General features: G+C 41.4%; 1 protein-coding gene across 1 annotated transcript; it reads right to left on the minus strand.

Annotated features, from left to right (window-relative positions):
- Nucleotides 1-3,546: 3,546 nt before the first annotated feature.
- On the minus strand, nucleotides 3,547-16,096 carry GCSH (glycine cleavage system protein H). Its single transcript, XM_005292318.5, has 5 exons — nucleotides 15,874-16,096; nucleotides 10,059-10,138; nucleotides 8,581-8,644; nucleotides 5,265-5,396; nucleotides 3,547-4,214 (listed from the first exon to the last, which is right to left on the minus strand). The coding sequence occupies exons 1-5, from the start codon at nucleotides 16,019-16,021 to the stop codon at nucleotides 4,117-4,119; spliced, it is 522 nt and encodes a 173-aa protein (XP_005292375.1). The 5' UTR covers nucleotides 16,022-16,096; the 3' UTR covers nucleotides 3,547-4,116.
- Nucleotides 16,097-16,728: the final 632 nt, after the last annotated feature.

A 16,728-nucleotide genomic window follows, 5' to 3' on the forward strand; every position in this document is an offset into this window, starting at 1 on the left:
CTGTCGGAGTAGCCGGCAAGAAGGAACTGAGGGGGCGCCGGGTCGGCTGGGGTATATATTCAGCGCCATGAAGGCGCCACTCTAGGGGGCTCCACAGCCGACCCGCCGGTGTTGCTAGGGTAAAAATCTTCCGACGATCGTGCACGCGGCGCGCACACACCTAATGGAATGGATATGAGCAACACATCTCGAAGAACAACAGTTACAACGGTGAGTAACCGTCTTTTATTGTACTTGACTCAGCACAATGTGCCTAAGTATTACTGATCATATTGTATGCAAGAGCACCTGCTATTCTAAAACTATTTAAGTAGCTAAGCAATAGTTTCTTGTTGCTTTGGTTTGTGACAGTTTTGTTATGTGATGGTTGAATATGTAAATTTCTAAACATATGCCCTACACAGTCCATTTTTTTAAAGACAGTGGAAGGAAAACTGTTCTGTGGTATGAATTCCTCATGTCAAAGAGCAAAATGGAGGGTAAATAGTAAGAGAAAAATACACAGAGATATAACTATATATTGGAATTATTACATAATGCGGTTCACCATGGAGCCTGAATATATGAGCATGCAAGGAATTACCATGCTCTAACAGTGTGATGTACTTGGCCAACAACATGTCTGTTCTTTCCAGAAATTTCCTATTACTAAAGCCAAAGGAAGTGTTGGATTCTCTAGAGTTATATAATATTAACCTAGACAAGGCAATGGACATATTGTATTGGCAGCAGGATAGTCTGGACAATGTAATGGCTTTCTCCCATCTCTAACTCTTATATAATACTAGACTTTAGTATCCTAATGTATATACCCTTTAGCTATAAACTGCTGAATGTAATTTGTTTTTATTGTTTTCTAAATGTAATAGACACCCCTATAACAGAACACTTGAGATGTTCTATTCACAAAATATGGTAGCGTATTTCTTCCCAATTATGGAAAGCAGATAAGAGAAGGGAAACTTGTATCCCAGAGTATATTCCCTTCTTGTCAGTAATTCCTGATTAGCCATATATTTCAGAATTACTTTATTCTGTCCGTCCTCTCGGCCCTCAATTTTTATGCAAGTAAAAACCTTGCATTATTACATGGTTATGACTTTTGTGGATTTGGGTTAACAATGAGGTAGGCCCACTGCCACCCAATTGTTATACTTTGTATTTGCATAATGGGTTTTTAATTTTTAAAGCACTCTGACAACATCCATTAACTTATCCTCACAATACCCTTGTGTGTGTAGTTCCATTTTAGAAATGGTGAGACTGAAGCCTAAAGATTAAATCAATTACCCAAGGTCACACAGTCAGCCAAGGAGCCAGGATTAGAATATAGAATGCCTTAGTCTAAGATAGGTGATCAAGCCACTAGATGACATCTCTGTGACTGCAGTTCACACTGAAAGGAAAGTCAGACACTAAAAATCCCAGGTAAACAAGGATTGAACTATGAAATAGTAGTTTGCCAGCTAGAACCTCTTTCAAGAATAGTTACATGACCTCTCTGGTCACTCAGTAACAGACTTAAAGGTGGCAATTTTGCAACAGAAAAGCTTCAAAAACAGACTCTAACAAGAAACTGCTGAACTTGAATTAATATGCAAACTAGATACCATCAATTTAGGTTTGAATAGAGACTGGGAATGGCTGAGCCATTATATACATTGAATCTATTTCCCCATGTTAAGTATCCTCACACCTTCTTGTCAAACTGTCTGTAATGGGCTATCTTGATTATCACCACAAAAGTTTTTTCTCTTAATTAATAAGCCTCTTAGAGTTGGTAGGGCAACTTCCACCTTTTCATGTTATATGTTCCATTGTATGCATCCAATGAAGTGGGTTGTAGCCCACAAAATCTTATGCTCAAATAAATTTGTTAGTCTCTAAGGTGCCACAAGTACTCCTGTTCTTTTTACATGGAAACAGGACATTGATTATGTAATTCCCATATATTACTGGAAATGGCTCATTTCAGAACAAGTGGCTTTAGTGGCATTCTCTCTCACTTACTTGAAAGCTTAAAACAAATAGTTCCTAAAAAGTAGGTCCAGGCAGTTCTAAGTTCACATGCATGTTGAGAGTGTTGTCTATCACAGTGTTACTATTTCAAAGGAATGATTCTTGGACAGAATTTTCTATGAAGTCATTACAGTCCTTACAAGATGCAGTTTGAGGTATGGAAACATACAGACTATGTGGATTCTCTCTCTGGCAGTAAGAGGATCCCTATTCTTAACAAACTTTTTTATTTTATACTAAGATGTGCTGAAGATGATGTAGTCAAGACCCAGGAAGGTTGCTTTTTGGTATCTGGATCACCTAAAAAGGTTTTAAGTACAGAATTTTAGATCCAACCTCCTAGGATAGTCCTTATAATACAGGGCTAAAAGGTTATGAGAGTCAGATACAAGACAATTGTCAATCTGGATGAAAGAGACTTCACTGCCAGCGCCATCCATGAGGGAGCACTGAACTATGAACAACAGCAAGACACCGGTTACATAGTTGAAGGACTTTGCTGCAGTAGTCCAGGAACAAGAGCAGTAGTACACCCAAGCAAATTAACACTTGTAGGGCACATACTATGTTTCACAGCCTACTTATATTAGGCTCAGGCTGCACAACTCCTGTCATTCTCAGCCATCTTGCAGTACTGGCTATAACAAATAGTACTATTGAAGTTGAATACATTTTAAACAGTTACTAGTTTCCTTATGATGGCACTCCCTATCCACTTATCCAAAAGCTTGACATTTCTGTAGTCCCCAAGTGGCTTTTCTTCACTACACAAGAGGATGTCATACACGATCCTGAACATTCACATATGATTAAAGCAACCATTTCCCAATTAGGTCACATTAAAGAATGGGTAGAACTTGCTGTTTCCTAACCATCAGCTGATAGATACTGAACTTTAACATGATTTTTAATAGAAGTAAGAAATAGTGCTTTCTGCACAAGAATTAGAGGAAAAAAATGAAATCCAAACAGCTCTAGAACTCTTATGAAGAGCGAAGTATACAGGTAATTTCCCTCAATTGAATTGTGCTTGTATCCTTTTCTGATCTCCCAAATTAAACTTTTCAACAGGAGACTATCGTTCATTCACATCACTTCCATCTATCCCATCCCCCTCCTAATCCTAAATCAGGGTTTTTGTTTTTTTAAGTACATTGGACTTATCCTTCAGTTTGTATACATAATAGGCATAGCTGGCCTCTTACTGAAACTTCAGGTCCTCTTAACCCATCAATGAATCCATCATGGTTTTGGCTGAGGGGGGCATGAGATAGTGTTAAAGCATTAGAGAGGGCTGCATTTCTATCATGTATGTGTCAGAATGAGATATTAGTCATTCTAGCACGCAAATGCATAGTTAGAATATACAGATCCCGAGCCTTTGAAGGGTTGCATGTATTTTGAGTCCCAAGTTTGTTCAAGTGATAGGTTAATCTTGCAAGTTCCAAACAGGATACTGAACTTTATATACAATATGTAAAATGGGTTATGGTACATGGAATACAAAATAACAGCAAACGTAAGTGGTAAAGTCAGGTTTTTTTTTTATTTTCTGTTATCTAGTCTGCTGCAAGGCTACAGCCGTATCTGTAGAAAATTTTAACTAAACTAAACTTTTTAAAGATTATATTGCTATGCACACCTGAAACCTGATGCAACTTTTGTATCACAACAACCTGTTAGCTATGTAAATGCATTTGGACAGCTAACACAGTTACCATGCTGCTGCTAAGACTGTTGCATGTTACAGTGCTACACTTTAAGTGTGTATTTTTAGGAACTAAAAATATTTTACTCTAGATGACATTCCAAACTTTGAAAATTACATAATTAAGTTTAATAGGCTAAAAAAATCACTAGCAAAAGGGAGCAAATGTTAAGCATTTTTTTTCCTATCTGCAATCTCTGATTGTCACAGGATTGCTCTTTAGTACAACACGATTCAGAGGCAGCATATTTGTCTTGAAATCTTATTCAAAATTTCTGGAATATGCAATTTTTTCAAGCTGCCCAATGTCAGACCTTCTGTACACCACTAATCTATGACAAACTACGCTGATATAAGTGTTTTGTAGTGGTTTATTTTAGCATTCCAGGTCAGTCCTCAATGGATTTTATAAATTTCTCATACGCGTCCTCATTCATCAGTTCGTTAAGTTCTGAAGGGTTGTCCACAGTCATCTTGATAAGCCAACCTGTAAGTAAGAAATTAAATTAATTTTTTTAAAAAATTAACTAGACCTATTAAAATAAAGGCATCTAAATCCAAACATTAAGGAAATATTTTTTTAAGTTCACCCCCACGTACCTACAGCTCTTTAAAACTGGAATGGACTCAAGGGCTTGGTCGTCTAGCATATGCAAAACAGTTTTCAGATGCTTTTAAGATCTGTTAAACTTAAAGGAGGAAATATAACCACTCTAAATATGTTCTTCCTTTGCTATTTAAAAGGAGGTTTAAACTCAACCACAGTATATTTAGCTCTGAAGATTTCTGGAAGTTGTAAGCAACAGATCAATTTCCTAGTGAAGACAGGACTAAAATGTTTAACAATTTCATACTATAGGGTTTATTGGAACTAGAGGATGCTCAGAGACATGAGGCATGTCTACACTACAAACTTAAGTAGACCTACGTTAGGTGGACTTACAACTACTGAAGTAATTATTGCAGTTGTTTATGTCCACACCACCCTCCTTCTGTCACTGGTGTGCATCCTCACCAGAAGCATTTCTGCTGACTGAAGAGGGGCGGGGGGGGGGGGGGGGGGCTCAGCTCCGAGCAGAGCTCTCCGCTGGGAGCCCAGGGCTGTCAACTCCCCGCTCCCTGCCAGAAGCCAGGCTGCCCCCTGGACTCTGAGCTGTGAAATTGATAGGAATGACAGCCAACAACTGATGTAAGTAACGCAGTGTCTATACGGACACTGCGTCGCCCTAACTACCCGACATAAGCCCTAAGCCTCTCATGGAGGTGGAGTTATTATGTCAGTGTAGTAAGGCACTTACTTCAGTAGGAGCAAGGCAGTAGAGTAGACACTGACATAATTAAGTCGATGTAAGCTGCCTTATGTCGACTTAACTCTGTAGTGTAGACCAGGCCAGGTTCCCTCCATGTCATTTTTAGATTCCAAATAATTAAATTGGAGAAATGGACAATAGAAGATCTGCTTGTGATAGAAACACCATCTGGATCTTAATCATAGAAGTGCTGTTTACTCCTTGAAAGGGAAACAATAGCTTCTTACCATCTTCATAACAAGATTTATTGACGAGTCCTGGATTATCTGCAAGGGTGGCATTAATTTCAGTTACTTCTCCCGTGAGAGGAGAATAGAGTTCACTAGCAGCCTTCACACTTTCCAGAGCACCAAACTCATCTGAAATACAGGATTGTGTTCATTAAAAGAAAAAGAAAAAAAAAAAAAAGGAAAGGCGTTGATGATTTACTTTTGTAGATAAAGGTTTTAAAGATGACCCAGCCCCGATAAGTCTCTGGAAACTAAACAAGGAAGAACGGATGAGATTTTCACACAGGCTGAAGATAAGGCCCTGGTTTCATTACAATGACTATAGGCTTCAAGTTTGAAATTTCTTTTTGAACTATGTACTCTGGATGAAGGGGCAGTTGAGGGATAACATTACCTGCTACTGCACAAAGGATGGGAATTTGTCACTTAGCTCATCCAGGGGGCTGGTGCCTTACTTACAATTAGACTTGGAAGAATTCAATTTTTATCAATAAATGTCAGTAAACATTGATTTCATTGCACACAAAAAATATTTTCATCGATAACTAAAATGTACAGATAGACCTTGAGAACTTACTAGAATTCTTATTAGAAGGATATCTACTGTCATTAAATAACTACCTCTGACCCAACCCCCCCATAATTTTCTGCAATTCTACATTTAAATTGATAAACATAAAAAACCTTCAAGCCCAGAATTTTGTGTAATTGTGCAAAACTGAATAGATCAAAGAAGAAAATGTTTAAACATCAGTTTTATCTGTCAAATATAAAAAACAAAAAACAAAAATTGAATTCTGCCAAGCCCACAATGCTTTACAGCAAAACTTCTGACCAGTAAAGAGGGGCTAGGCACCAGTAGCCACATCCAGCCCTCTGCTGCAGAGTATAAATATAAATTCTGAGTAGCTGCTAACTAGCCTTTAGCTCAAGTAATCTGCCTGTGAAATAGTCAAAGCAATAGTCTCGTGAATTCTGATTTCCTACCACACTGAGGTCTTGTCTACACTACAAAGTTTGGTTGGCAAAAGCCTTTTGCCAACAAAACTCGAGAGGCATACACACTACAAAGCTACTTTTGACGGCAAAACAAAACCACCTCAACTAGAGGCATAAAGCTTTTTGAGGAAAAGTTCAAGTGATAAAGCGTCAGTGTAGACACTGCTGTTTGTTTTGTCCATGGAACTGGCTTCCACCAGTATCCCACAATGCCTGCTGTGACCACTCTGCTGACTGTTTTGATCTCTGCTGCCCTACAGGCAAGTGCCCCTCTCCTTTCAAAGCTCCAGGTATCTGACAGCTGAGCTTGCTGCTCTGGGAACAGAGCGCAGATCATTAGAGGATTGCTCCTGTTCTGTCCCGCAGTAGGAACACAGGGGCCTGCTGCGAGGAGGGGGCCTGCCGTGCTGCTTTGACATTCCTCAGCATGGAGAGCTTAGAGAGCTGCTCAGGATTCCGCTCCCAGCAGCTGAGAAGGCTGCGGGGAGGGAATCTCAGAACCATAGGCAGGCAGACTGGCAGAGTGGGCTGCTTGGGGAAAGACTGTTGTGCCGAGCAGGGGGCTGACATGGGGGGTGGGGTCCCTCACTCCTCCTACCTCACGATAGGTCGGTCAGCCTGTCATCTCTCCCTCCCCCCAGACTTCAGTTGAAAGTTGGCTGACAATCTACTAGGATGCCCATAGAACCATGCGATTGAGAAACGTGCATCATGTGGCACTACACCTTCCCCCTGAGGCATTGCAAACCCTTCCGAAAGCACCATGTGGCCACTTGCACACTAAATAGCTACCACAGCGCACTGCTCTCTGTATCGATGCAAGAGCTGCTAGTGTGGATGCACTCTGCTGACACAAGGAGCATAGTGTTGACACGCAACAGCGGTTTTAATTAAAGTGACATAACTTTTGCCGACAAAACTTGGTAGTGTAGACAAGGCCTAAGAGTGCACTTTTTCAGAAACACCATCAGAAGCTAATGTACATGCACTGGGAGAAGAGCAAATCCCTTAGTATTCAGAATCAGGAAGAGGGTACCGCTGAATTGCTCTCCCCCTTTTCCTTATTTTTTATACAGTTATTGAAATGGCAGGTGGGACAATGCTACTGAAAGCAGCCGTAAACTGTAATGAAATGAGAAACAGGCTGGAGGAACATGGAAATGTCAGAACAGCAGGTTGGTATGAGCACAGAATGTAATGGGTTCGGGAGTTTGGAATTAGATGTGCATGGTGCAGAATCAGCGTTAGAGCTGGTGGAGCAGATAGGAACTAGGAGGAATGAATTTTCTCACTATAAAATAAAACAAAAATGTTGAGTTTGTTAATTAGAAGCCCAAAAGTAAAGGGCCTTTCTCCAACATTTGACATTTAAGCCTTCTGTAGATGGTGTGGCTAAAATAGTTGCTGGGGACATTTTACACAACAAGGATTTCAGAATAGAGGTCCTGCTGCTTTACCTCTTTTGTAATCTTGTTTTGCAATTTCCTGCGTCTGTAGTCCATGGTGGATTATTTATGTTTCTAGGCAAGAATGATTTTTGGAACATGTACCAAAACATCAGCACTCCTTATGAAAACAAAGGAAAAGCCTCCTCCTGCTTGCTAACACTCACTCTTTTGTAGTGATTTACAAGTTATTACACTCTTTATAATTTAATAATACATAATGAAATTATTGAGAAGCAGCATGGGCCAAGCATGGAACTTGAAGCTGGAAACTATCAAATTCTAATTCCAGCTCTGGTAACTTGCCAGAGGGTCAAGGTTTGTACAAACCTTTGAATTTGTAAAGCACCACATCAGCTGCTGTGTTGATTAATGCCACAACCAAAAAGTACCTTGCAAAACAGGAACAAATAAGTCACCTAGAAGCACTGGCAGGTTGTCAAATCACAATATGGAAAATTGTACAATTTTAAAAGTTTATTGTAGCAATTCTATTTAAATTTATATAATTAAAAATTTAAGCAAACATTTAAATTAAACGACTGGTTTTAAGTGTCTCTTTACAATTTTAAAGGCAGGTTCTCCTATTAAGCAAGATCTGAGAACTCTACTTGCTCTGTTCTAACATTCAGAGTTTAGAAATAAGGCCTTTATCTCTCTTAAAAATGTGAACAATCCATATTTTATATCCAACCATATAAATGAAATTAAATATGACAGGATCGGAGGGTTACATCAAACAAACAAACAAATGTTTAACTATATGAAAAACAACAAGAATTGAGGAAGTGGCATAATCATGTTAGTTTAGATTAAAACCTAAGAATTGTTATAGCAATAGTTTAACAGCTTAAAATAAAAATACTTACCCTGTTTGTTCAACTTTGTCCCAATTTCTGGAAGACTACAATAAACGATGTCTCCTAATGCTTCCTAAAAACAAACCAAATGCATCAGGAATATATACTAGTAAAGGCTAAATGAGCATGTGGAGGAGGGATTTAAGGTTGTAACTGCACAACTGATTAGACTAAAATTATATTCCTCTGCTTAATGTTGGTGCCCATCCCACTCAAAGGCTGCACACTTTTAACAGGAATCATGTTTTTTGATACACAACTTGCAAACCAGTTAGCTTCTCATGCCCTCTAAATTGCAAGATGTGTTAATATATTAGGGTTTTAATAAGCTTACAGCTGTGTTATGAGTCCATGAGAAAGAATTACATAATCATTCCTCCAGGCACGATGTGACAGAATTCTTGTTGATCTTTATAGAAACAAAATGGGTCCTAACAGCAAAACTCCCAGTGATGTCAGGGAACTAAGATTTGACCCCCAAAGCATGAAGCATTTACTGTTTGTGTCATTTGAAAGACCATGCAATATCTGAGTCCTAGTCTACCCAATGCAGACAATTTACACATTGCCTAGTACACAGTACTCATCAGCTGTCTGGTTTTGGGCCATTTGAGTGACTGGGATTTATGCTATTGAGTTCAACAGAAGCAGGGTCAAGCCCTTTAAGACCCCAAATTTATCTCTACCTCACACAAACCTAGGGATCTTTTATGATAATAGATGTTATTTACACATTCAGAAAGCTGAAATCACAGAAAGGCTATTTATCCTAAAGAACATGAATCCCACTACACTCAAAGCTTCTGACATTGTCCCATATATTATACATCAATGCAATGTCCCACATTTGGTTGTTACCAGGTTTAGGCATGTTTCTTTGGATTTTTTGTTTTTAATGCACATCTTTAACTAGCATCCTATTAACCAGTCATAACAGGGACTAAAGCTAGAAAAATACCCCGACCAAGGATTTGAAAGCTAATAGTCCAATCTCTTTGGTAAGCATCACAGATGAGGATGCTAATGACTATCACACATATTACAGACTCTCCCTGCACCAAATCCTATTCCTGTTCACAACTCCACTTAAATCAAAAGGGTAAAACTCAGAGCAGAATTTGGTCCAAACATGCACAATGCAATAATTTCCTCATGCAGTCTAATGTTCCTATAAAGAAAGTAAAAAACAAGATTAAAACAGTAATAGAGTAATAAATCTGAATGGTTATTCTGATTTAACAACTAAGATGCTCATCAAGTCTAAGTCAATCCAATGGAGAACTAACATGATCAAAAAATTATCCACAAATATGCTGAAGCAGCATAATGTACTTTAGAAATAGTTTGAGATCTAAGCCCATAATATGCTTCAAGTGTACAGTATATGCAATAAAAATAATAAAAGAACAAGGTAACAATCCAAAGTTCAAGGACAAGAGCAGGAATGTACAAGTAAATATTGAAGGACAACAACAAAAAATCAATACCTGTGCAAAATTGCTGATTCCTACAGTCCCAATACCATTTTCAACTGATATCCACTCATGCTTGTCTGTGAATTTGCGGGCTAAAATGAAACAGATTTGATATCTCAGAAAATATTGACATTTTACTTTTATAAATACTCTAATATACTGGCACTTCTAAACACTGTTTTCTCTTGAGTTTGGCTTTGAACATTATTGTTCAACTATGGTATGGACTGCATGTTTGGGACACTTTTTGGAAGTGCTGGTATTATGCTTTGTATTAACACAGACCACACGTGAGGTGTTGAAATGTGCATCAGAATCGCATCATTTAGCTTTAGATGCCAAAATATATAAACAACAAGTGTGAATTGCAGATCCATTTAAAAAAAAAAAAAAAAGCCTGATTTACATCTTTAGTGACACAGTAGGGGCCTGATCACAGATGGCAAAATCTGGCCCTGGACAATCTAAATATGCCATAGGAAATCATATTTAAAGCTACCAGCTCAAAGCGTGGAGGATGAAGCACCACCAGATGGGATTTAATTGGAAAAAAGACAGTTTGTACTATTAATTAAAATGACAGTTTAAGAATTTTATTCAATGTTGTGTGTGTCCAACACAACTTTAAAAGGTTTCTCCCTCAAATTCAGAATTGTTTAATTAGCCAATTCTCCACATTATTCCCACTAAAGCTGACCCTAATGACATTTCTGTAACACTGCAACTTTCACAGTGCCTCATGCAATGCATTATATTTGAACTTTCTTAGATGACATGGAGAGGTCATACTATCCCTTTGCAGATAAACTATTTCAGCTTGCTGAAACTCAAACATAATGGTTTTTAAGTACATTTATTTTTCACTTATTCATTATTGCAACAATTCAGCTGCATTACTGCAACAATTCACACTTTGTTTTAAAAAAAATTGAAATAAGATCACTGAATCCCCAAAACTGTCCATATTTTACTGAATACATTTCATTCTGCAAATCCAGATAAGAGAAATGATTCTGCACCCTATGCTCATCAGACTACTCATACAAGTAAGGATTACCCCACAGGAATACGGGTTGCAGGATCAGCTTCTGGGACATTTATATAATTGTTGTGCAACTACTGCAGGGTCACCAGAGAATTGTGTTCTTAATAGACAATTATATAGAAGACCCAGTTAAAGTTTGATCACTTCACAGCAATTCTCACTCATACTTCTGCATGTATTCTAGTCACATTTCTACAAATACAACTCTACCCTGATATAACGCTGTCCTTGGGAGCCAAAAACATCTTACTATGTTATAGGTGAAACCGCGTTATATCGAACTCGCTTTGATCCGCCGGAGTGCTGCTTTACCGCGTTATATCCGAATTCATGTTATATCGGGGTAGAGGTGTACTACTCTGATTCTCTCCGGAGTGTGACTCTTTTCATGCTTATGTTCCAGATGCCCTACACTTCATACTTAATTCTCCCTCTTGGAATCCCATTTGAAGACCTCTCTTCTCCATGACCTTTAATCCCTAACCTCTTCTTAACAGGTCCACAATTCTATTCCTTAAACCTCTAGTCTGCTCCTTTTCCCCTCTACTCATCCATTCCCCCCATCCGCCGCATTTGGGAATGAGGGGAATGTACCGCAGCAGTGGGGGAATTTGTACTTTTCTTCACCCTGACTCACTATGTGTGTCCAATCAGACATGGGCTGTTCTGACAACTGGAAAAGACTATTTATGAAACCAAACTTTCTGTATTACCTGTGCCATAGCAATTCAGTCTGGCCAGGCAATTCATGTTCCTATCTGGATTTCCTTTTTGGCTCCAAGAGCCTCCCTGTGTTTTTTGGCTTCTCTTGCAGGATGAAATTTCAGCCACTGGTCCCCTGCAGAATCCCCACTATACTAACTCAAAGTTTTCCCTACCTTGTAACCCACTGCCTGAAGAAACTCAGCAGTTTTTGTTATCAACCTGCTGGGCTCCTGGACTGCAGCTCAACTATACTGCTGTAAACCCCTGATTTTAAAGTTGCAATTCCAGGACCCATGAAGACACACGATCAAAGCAGATCTCAAGCCTTAGCTGAACACAAACGTTATGTATTTCACATACACGAGACAGCCACTAACTCATCACGAAGACACACAAGCATATAGAAAATTTGATTATAAAGCAAAATTTAAAAAAACTTGGTAGAGGTTTAATTCCAAATCAGTCAAGTGTTTTGAACTGTTGGGACAGTCTGTAAATTGCTCTTTGTAGCACATCAAAAAGAAAAGGGGCATAGTCCACTATGGCAACAAACATTCTAAATTCATATAAACAGTAGAGAGATTTAATAAATAATCTTGCTTGGAATGGTCTCAAGAACATTTAAACATTGAACACAGCAAAAACCTGAGATTAACTAAGTGATCTGCTGTACTACAATTCATTATTATTATTACTGAAAACTCTAGGCATGTCTACAGGGGCCACTCAGGAAAATGACACTGAATTAGCTGAAGGCGTGAATTTAAAGTTCATTAAACCCAGGTGCACGAGCTCACTGGGAAGTAAAGAGGCCTTTGTTCTGTTCAGCTTAATTCACTTTCAAAGTGAATTTGCTTTTGCTTTAACCGATTCATTTTAAATTCATACCTTCAGTTAATTCAGCTTAACTTTCCTAAGCGTCCCTGTGTGGACATACCCTAAAAGTGAGAAAAACCTGAGCCAACCATCACAAACAGGCAGTGGCATATAGATATTCATTTTCTTTCTTTAAAAAAGTGTGTGGTTTAATTATTACATACAGGATATATCTACAGAAGAAATGCCCCATATATTAGAAAGATTGACATGATGAGAGATGATTCAAGAATTACTCTTGTAATTAAGCAAGGAATGACTAATGAGAAAGCCATTTCTTTCCACTATTTACATGGAACAAGGAGGCACAAGGGACTACCTCAGTCCCTTAACCCAGCTAGCTATTAACTGCCAGGAAATTCAGTACCTGGAGGTCATTGCTATTATAAACCTGTCAGCACATCCCCTCCCACCTCCTCCTTTTTCTGCATCTCTTTTGTCTAGGCCATTATGTATTGACTTCTGATTTCTTTTTTTGGTACTGGTCTTTTCTTAATAGTTAATAAATGGATCAGTAATGGAAGCTCAAGACTTCAAAACACTCTCACAGTTGTGCAGCAGTATAACATCTTTGCAAGAACCCTTAAACTAGAAGCCTGCTTCTGATTAAGAACTTCATGGGTAATACACTATTTGCCAAAAATCTTTTTTAGCATGGTAAACCAAGTCAAAAGGAGAAACATATCCCATTGTTTTGTCTTAAGGACAAAATGCCTGTTCTACTTTAGGCACAAGTGGAGTAAGTCACACTGCTGCAAGCCCAGTTTTGCACCAGTGCAGCATATCTACACTAGGTGTTCATATCGGTGTATAGCATAGCTACATCAGTATAGTTACACTGGTCCAAGTTCCCTAAAGTAGACAGGGTTCAGGGTCCTGATCCTGCAAGTAGCTCCATGCAAGTGGACTCCTGTACCCTTGTGAATGTGCCTACATAAAGCTCATTCAGACCTAAATTCACATAGTCCATTGAGAGGAAAGTTTAGTGCAGTGGTTCCCAAACTTTAACAACCTGTGAACTCCTTTCACCAAAATGTCAAGTCTCGCGAACCCCCTCCTAAAAAATGAATATTTCCAGGGATTTTCTCCTTTATCTGAGTATAAATTATAAAAGCCGTGATCTTGGAAATATAAAATTTGTTTTTATTACATGCTTATTACACACTATTTATTATTAATTATTATTTATCATTACAGTATTTTTATTACATTATGAAAACGGCAACACTGTTCCAAGATCTCACTTTCGTAGCTTGTATCACTTTGAATAAACCTGTTATAAGACAAGGCACCTATGTTTCATCAAGAAGTATCAGATGTGAAACAGCATGAAGGTATGTAAGAAGCCAATATAAAGAGTTCCTTTTATACAAGCATTCAGGTCTTGAGCAGTTCAAGCAAACACCACACGTTACAACAAAGCTTAAACTTGTTCTTCATAATACTTTTAAAAACAATACTAGCTGCCTATTTAATTTTAAAAACAGCAAAAAATATCCACCTCCCTTTCCATTTCTTATAAGGAGTCTTGAAGTTTAAATCTCAGTGTGACAGATGTGCTTACTTTGATCTGCTTAGCTCTTGGAAGTCCTGGGGCTCTGGGCTGCTGGTCCCCTGCTCCCTGAGGACAGCTCTGTCCGCCATTAGGGAATTTTTCCCTGAGAACCCCCTGTAACATTTCACGAACCCCAGTTTGGGAACCACTGGTTTAGTGATTCATTCACCTTAAACTTGCAATCACAATGACTGGTGCATCATCAAAGCTTCACCTGTTGACACCTCCTAGATGGCTCTATGGATCTACATTAGGGATCGGCAACCTCTGGCACGCAGCTCCCTGGCAGGCCGGGTCAGTTTGTTTACCTGCCGTGTCCACAGGTTCGGCCGATTGCGGACACGGCAGGTAAACGAACTGGCCCGTCCCTTCAGGGTGCTTACCCTGGCGAGCCGCGGGCCAGAGGTTGCCGACCCCGATCTACATTGAGTAAGAATTGCAGGATCAGCGCCTAATCTGTCATCTTTTCCTATACGTATAGGACAGCTATCAGTGAATATGTAACAATGTTCAGTGGCTGTGTCTACAAAAAAGCCTGCATCAGGTATATATTTAAACTTCTATTGCACACTACGCATAGTAAAGTAAAGCCATCGAAGGCCTCGAGCACACTAGCAAATTTCTTACCCGCTAACATCAGCAGGAAGCACCGCATGGTCACTGGGGTAGCAGTCCTAACAAGTGGTCGGATTATGCCATAGTGATGAAAATAGCTGCACCATGTCTACCTAGTGCTTGTACCTGTAGTAGCCCCACTGCAGCATTACCTATTGATAAAAACAGGTGAAACTGCAGAGAAGGCATCTGTAACCAAAATAGTGGCTCACTGTCCATTTTGCAAAACCTGTTGTGTTGTTTTTAAACTAGGCTACATACAGTGGAACTTGATTTACTAACTTGACTCCACCCCATTTTTTGTGTCACTAAAAGTTACATTTTTAAAAATGCGTGATTTTTAGGCATAAGTCCCCTTTTCTGCAGATTAATGAATCAGGCAGATTTCTAGCGTTCAGAGAGCTGGAGTCAGGCGTTCTGGATTAGGCTCCCCGCTTCGTAAATTGATCTGCTATGCTCTTTAGAACAGGACCCTTCCCCTTTCCTCTAAGCCATGGTTTTCAAATGGGGGTCCGCCGACTATGCCTGAGATTTCCAAATGGGTCCGCAGCTCCATTTAAAAACTTTCAGGGGTTCACACAGGAAAAAAAGGTTGGAAAGCACTGCGGTAAGCCTCGCTCTCACGAGATGTTAAACACTACTGTAGGACACAGCTCGCTGCCAACAAAGTAATGGGTACATGCACCACACTCCACGCAGCAGCAGCTCCCACGCCTGCGTGTACCAAACCCCACGCACCAACGCTAGCCCTAAAGCTCGCATGCACCAGCCCCCCCCATGCAATCGGAGGCCCCCCTGCGCCTGCCCCAACACCCCCCCCGGCCCCCGAGCATTAGCCACACACGCACCCGAGCCCCCCCTGCGCCTGCTCCAACACCCCCCCCCGGCCCCCGAGCATTAGCCACACACGCACCCGAGCCCCCCCAGAAAGCCCGCGTGCACCGGGGCCCCTGCCCGGCCTCCCGCCATGTGGGCCCGGCCGCAGCTCGCCCTCGCTGCTCCCATCCCCGGCTGCCCGTGGCCGGACTCACCCGAGAACAGCAGCGCGCTGGTGCCCAGGCTCCTGGTCGAGGCTGCTTGCGGCCAGCCCGCCCGGGGCGAGATGAGGGGGCCGCAGCGGCCGGGGCAGCGCGGAGCCAGGCTGGCCCCGAGCCTCCGCAGCGCTCGCAACGCCGCCATAGCCGCCCCGAGCCGCGGCGCGCACCGGCCCCGCAGAGTCCCAAGACGCGCTGAGCCTGACCCCGCGGGCGGAGCCGAGGGCGGGACTAACCGACGCCATCCGCCCTCCGCCCTGGGGGTACGTGTGGGGAAGGGCGGGGCGTGAGCATGAGGGGAGGTGGGACTGGGGGGAGGACAGAAGTGGGGAGTGGATGTGAGAGGGGGCGGGGGGCTGTGATGGGAGAGGGAGGATGTGGGGGGAGGACAGAATTGGGGAGTGGGTGTGAGGGGGGCGGGGGGCTGTGATGGGAGAGGGGGGATGTGGGGAGAGGACAGAATTGGGGAGTGGGTGTGAGAGGGGGCGGGGGGCTGTGATGGGAGAGGGAGGGTGTGGAGGGAGGACAGAATTGGGGAGTGGATGTGAGAAGGGGCGGGGGGCTGTGATGGGAGAGGGAGGGTGTGGAGGGAGGACAGAATTGGGGAGTGGGTGTGAGAGGGGGCGGGGGGCTGTGATGGGAGAGAGGATGTGCGGGGAGGACAGAATTGGGGAGTGGGTGTGAGGGGGCTGTGATGGGAGAGGGAGGATGGGGGAGGACAGAACTGGGGAGTGAGTGTGGGAATGGGCGCAAGGGGAAGGTATGTAGGCAGGAGAGGGGCTGTGTGTGGAGGGGAGGTATGTGGGGTAAGAGGGGCTGGAAGGGGAGGGTGCCTGTTGTTTTGGGAAGATG

Source organism: Chrysemys picta, chromosome 14, assembly GCF_011386835.1.
Source record: "Chrysemys picta bellii isolate R12L10 chromosome 14, ASM1138683v2, whole genome shotgun sequence".
Classification (NCBI taxonomy): domain Eukaryota; kingdom Metazoa; phylum Chordata; order Testudines; family Emydidae; genus Chrysemys; species Chrysemys picta.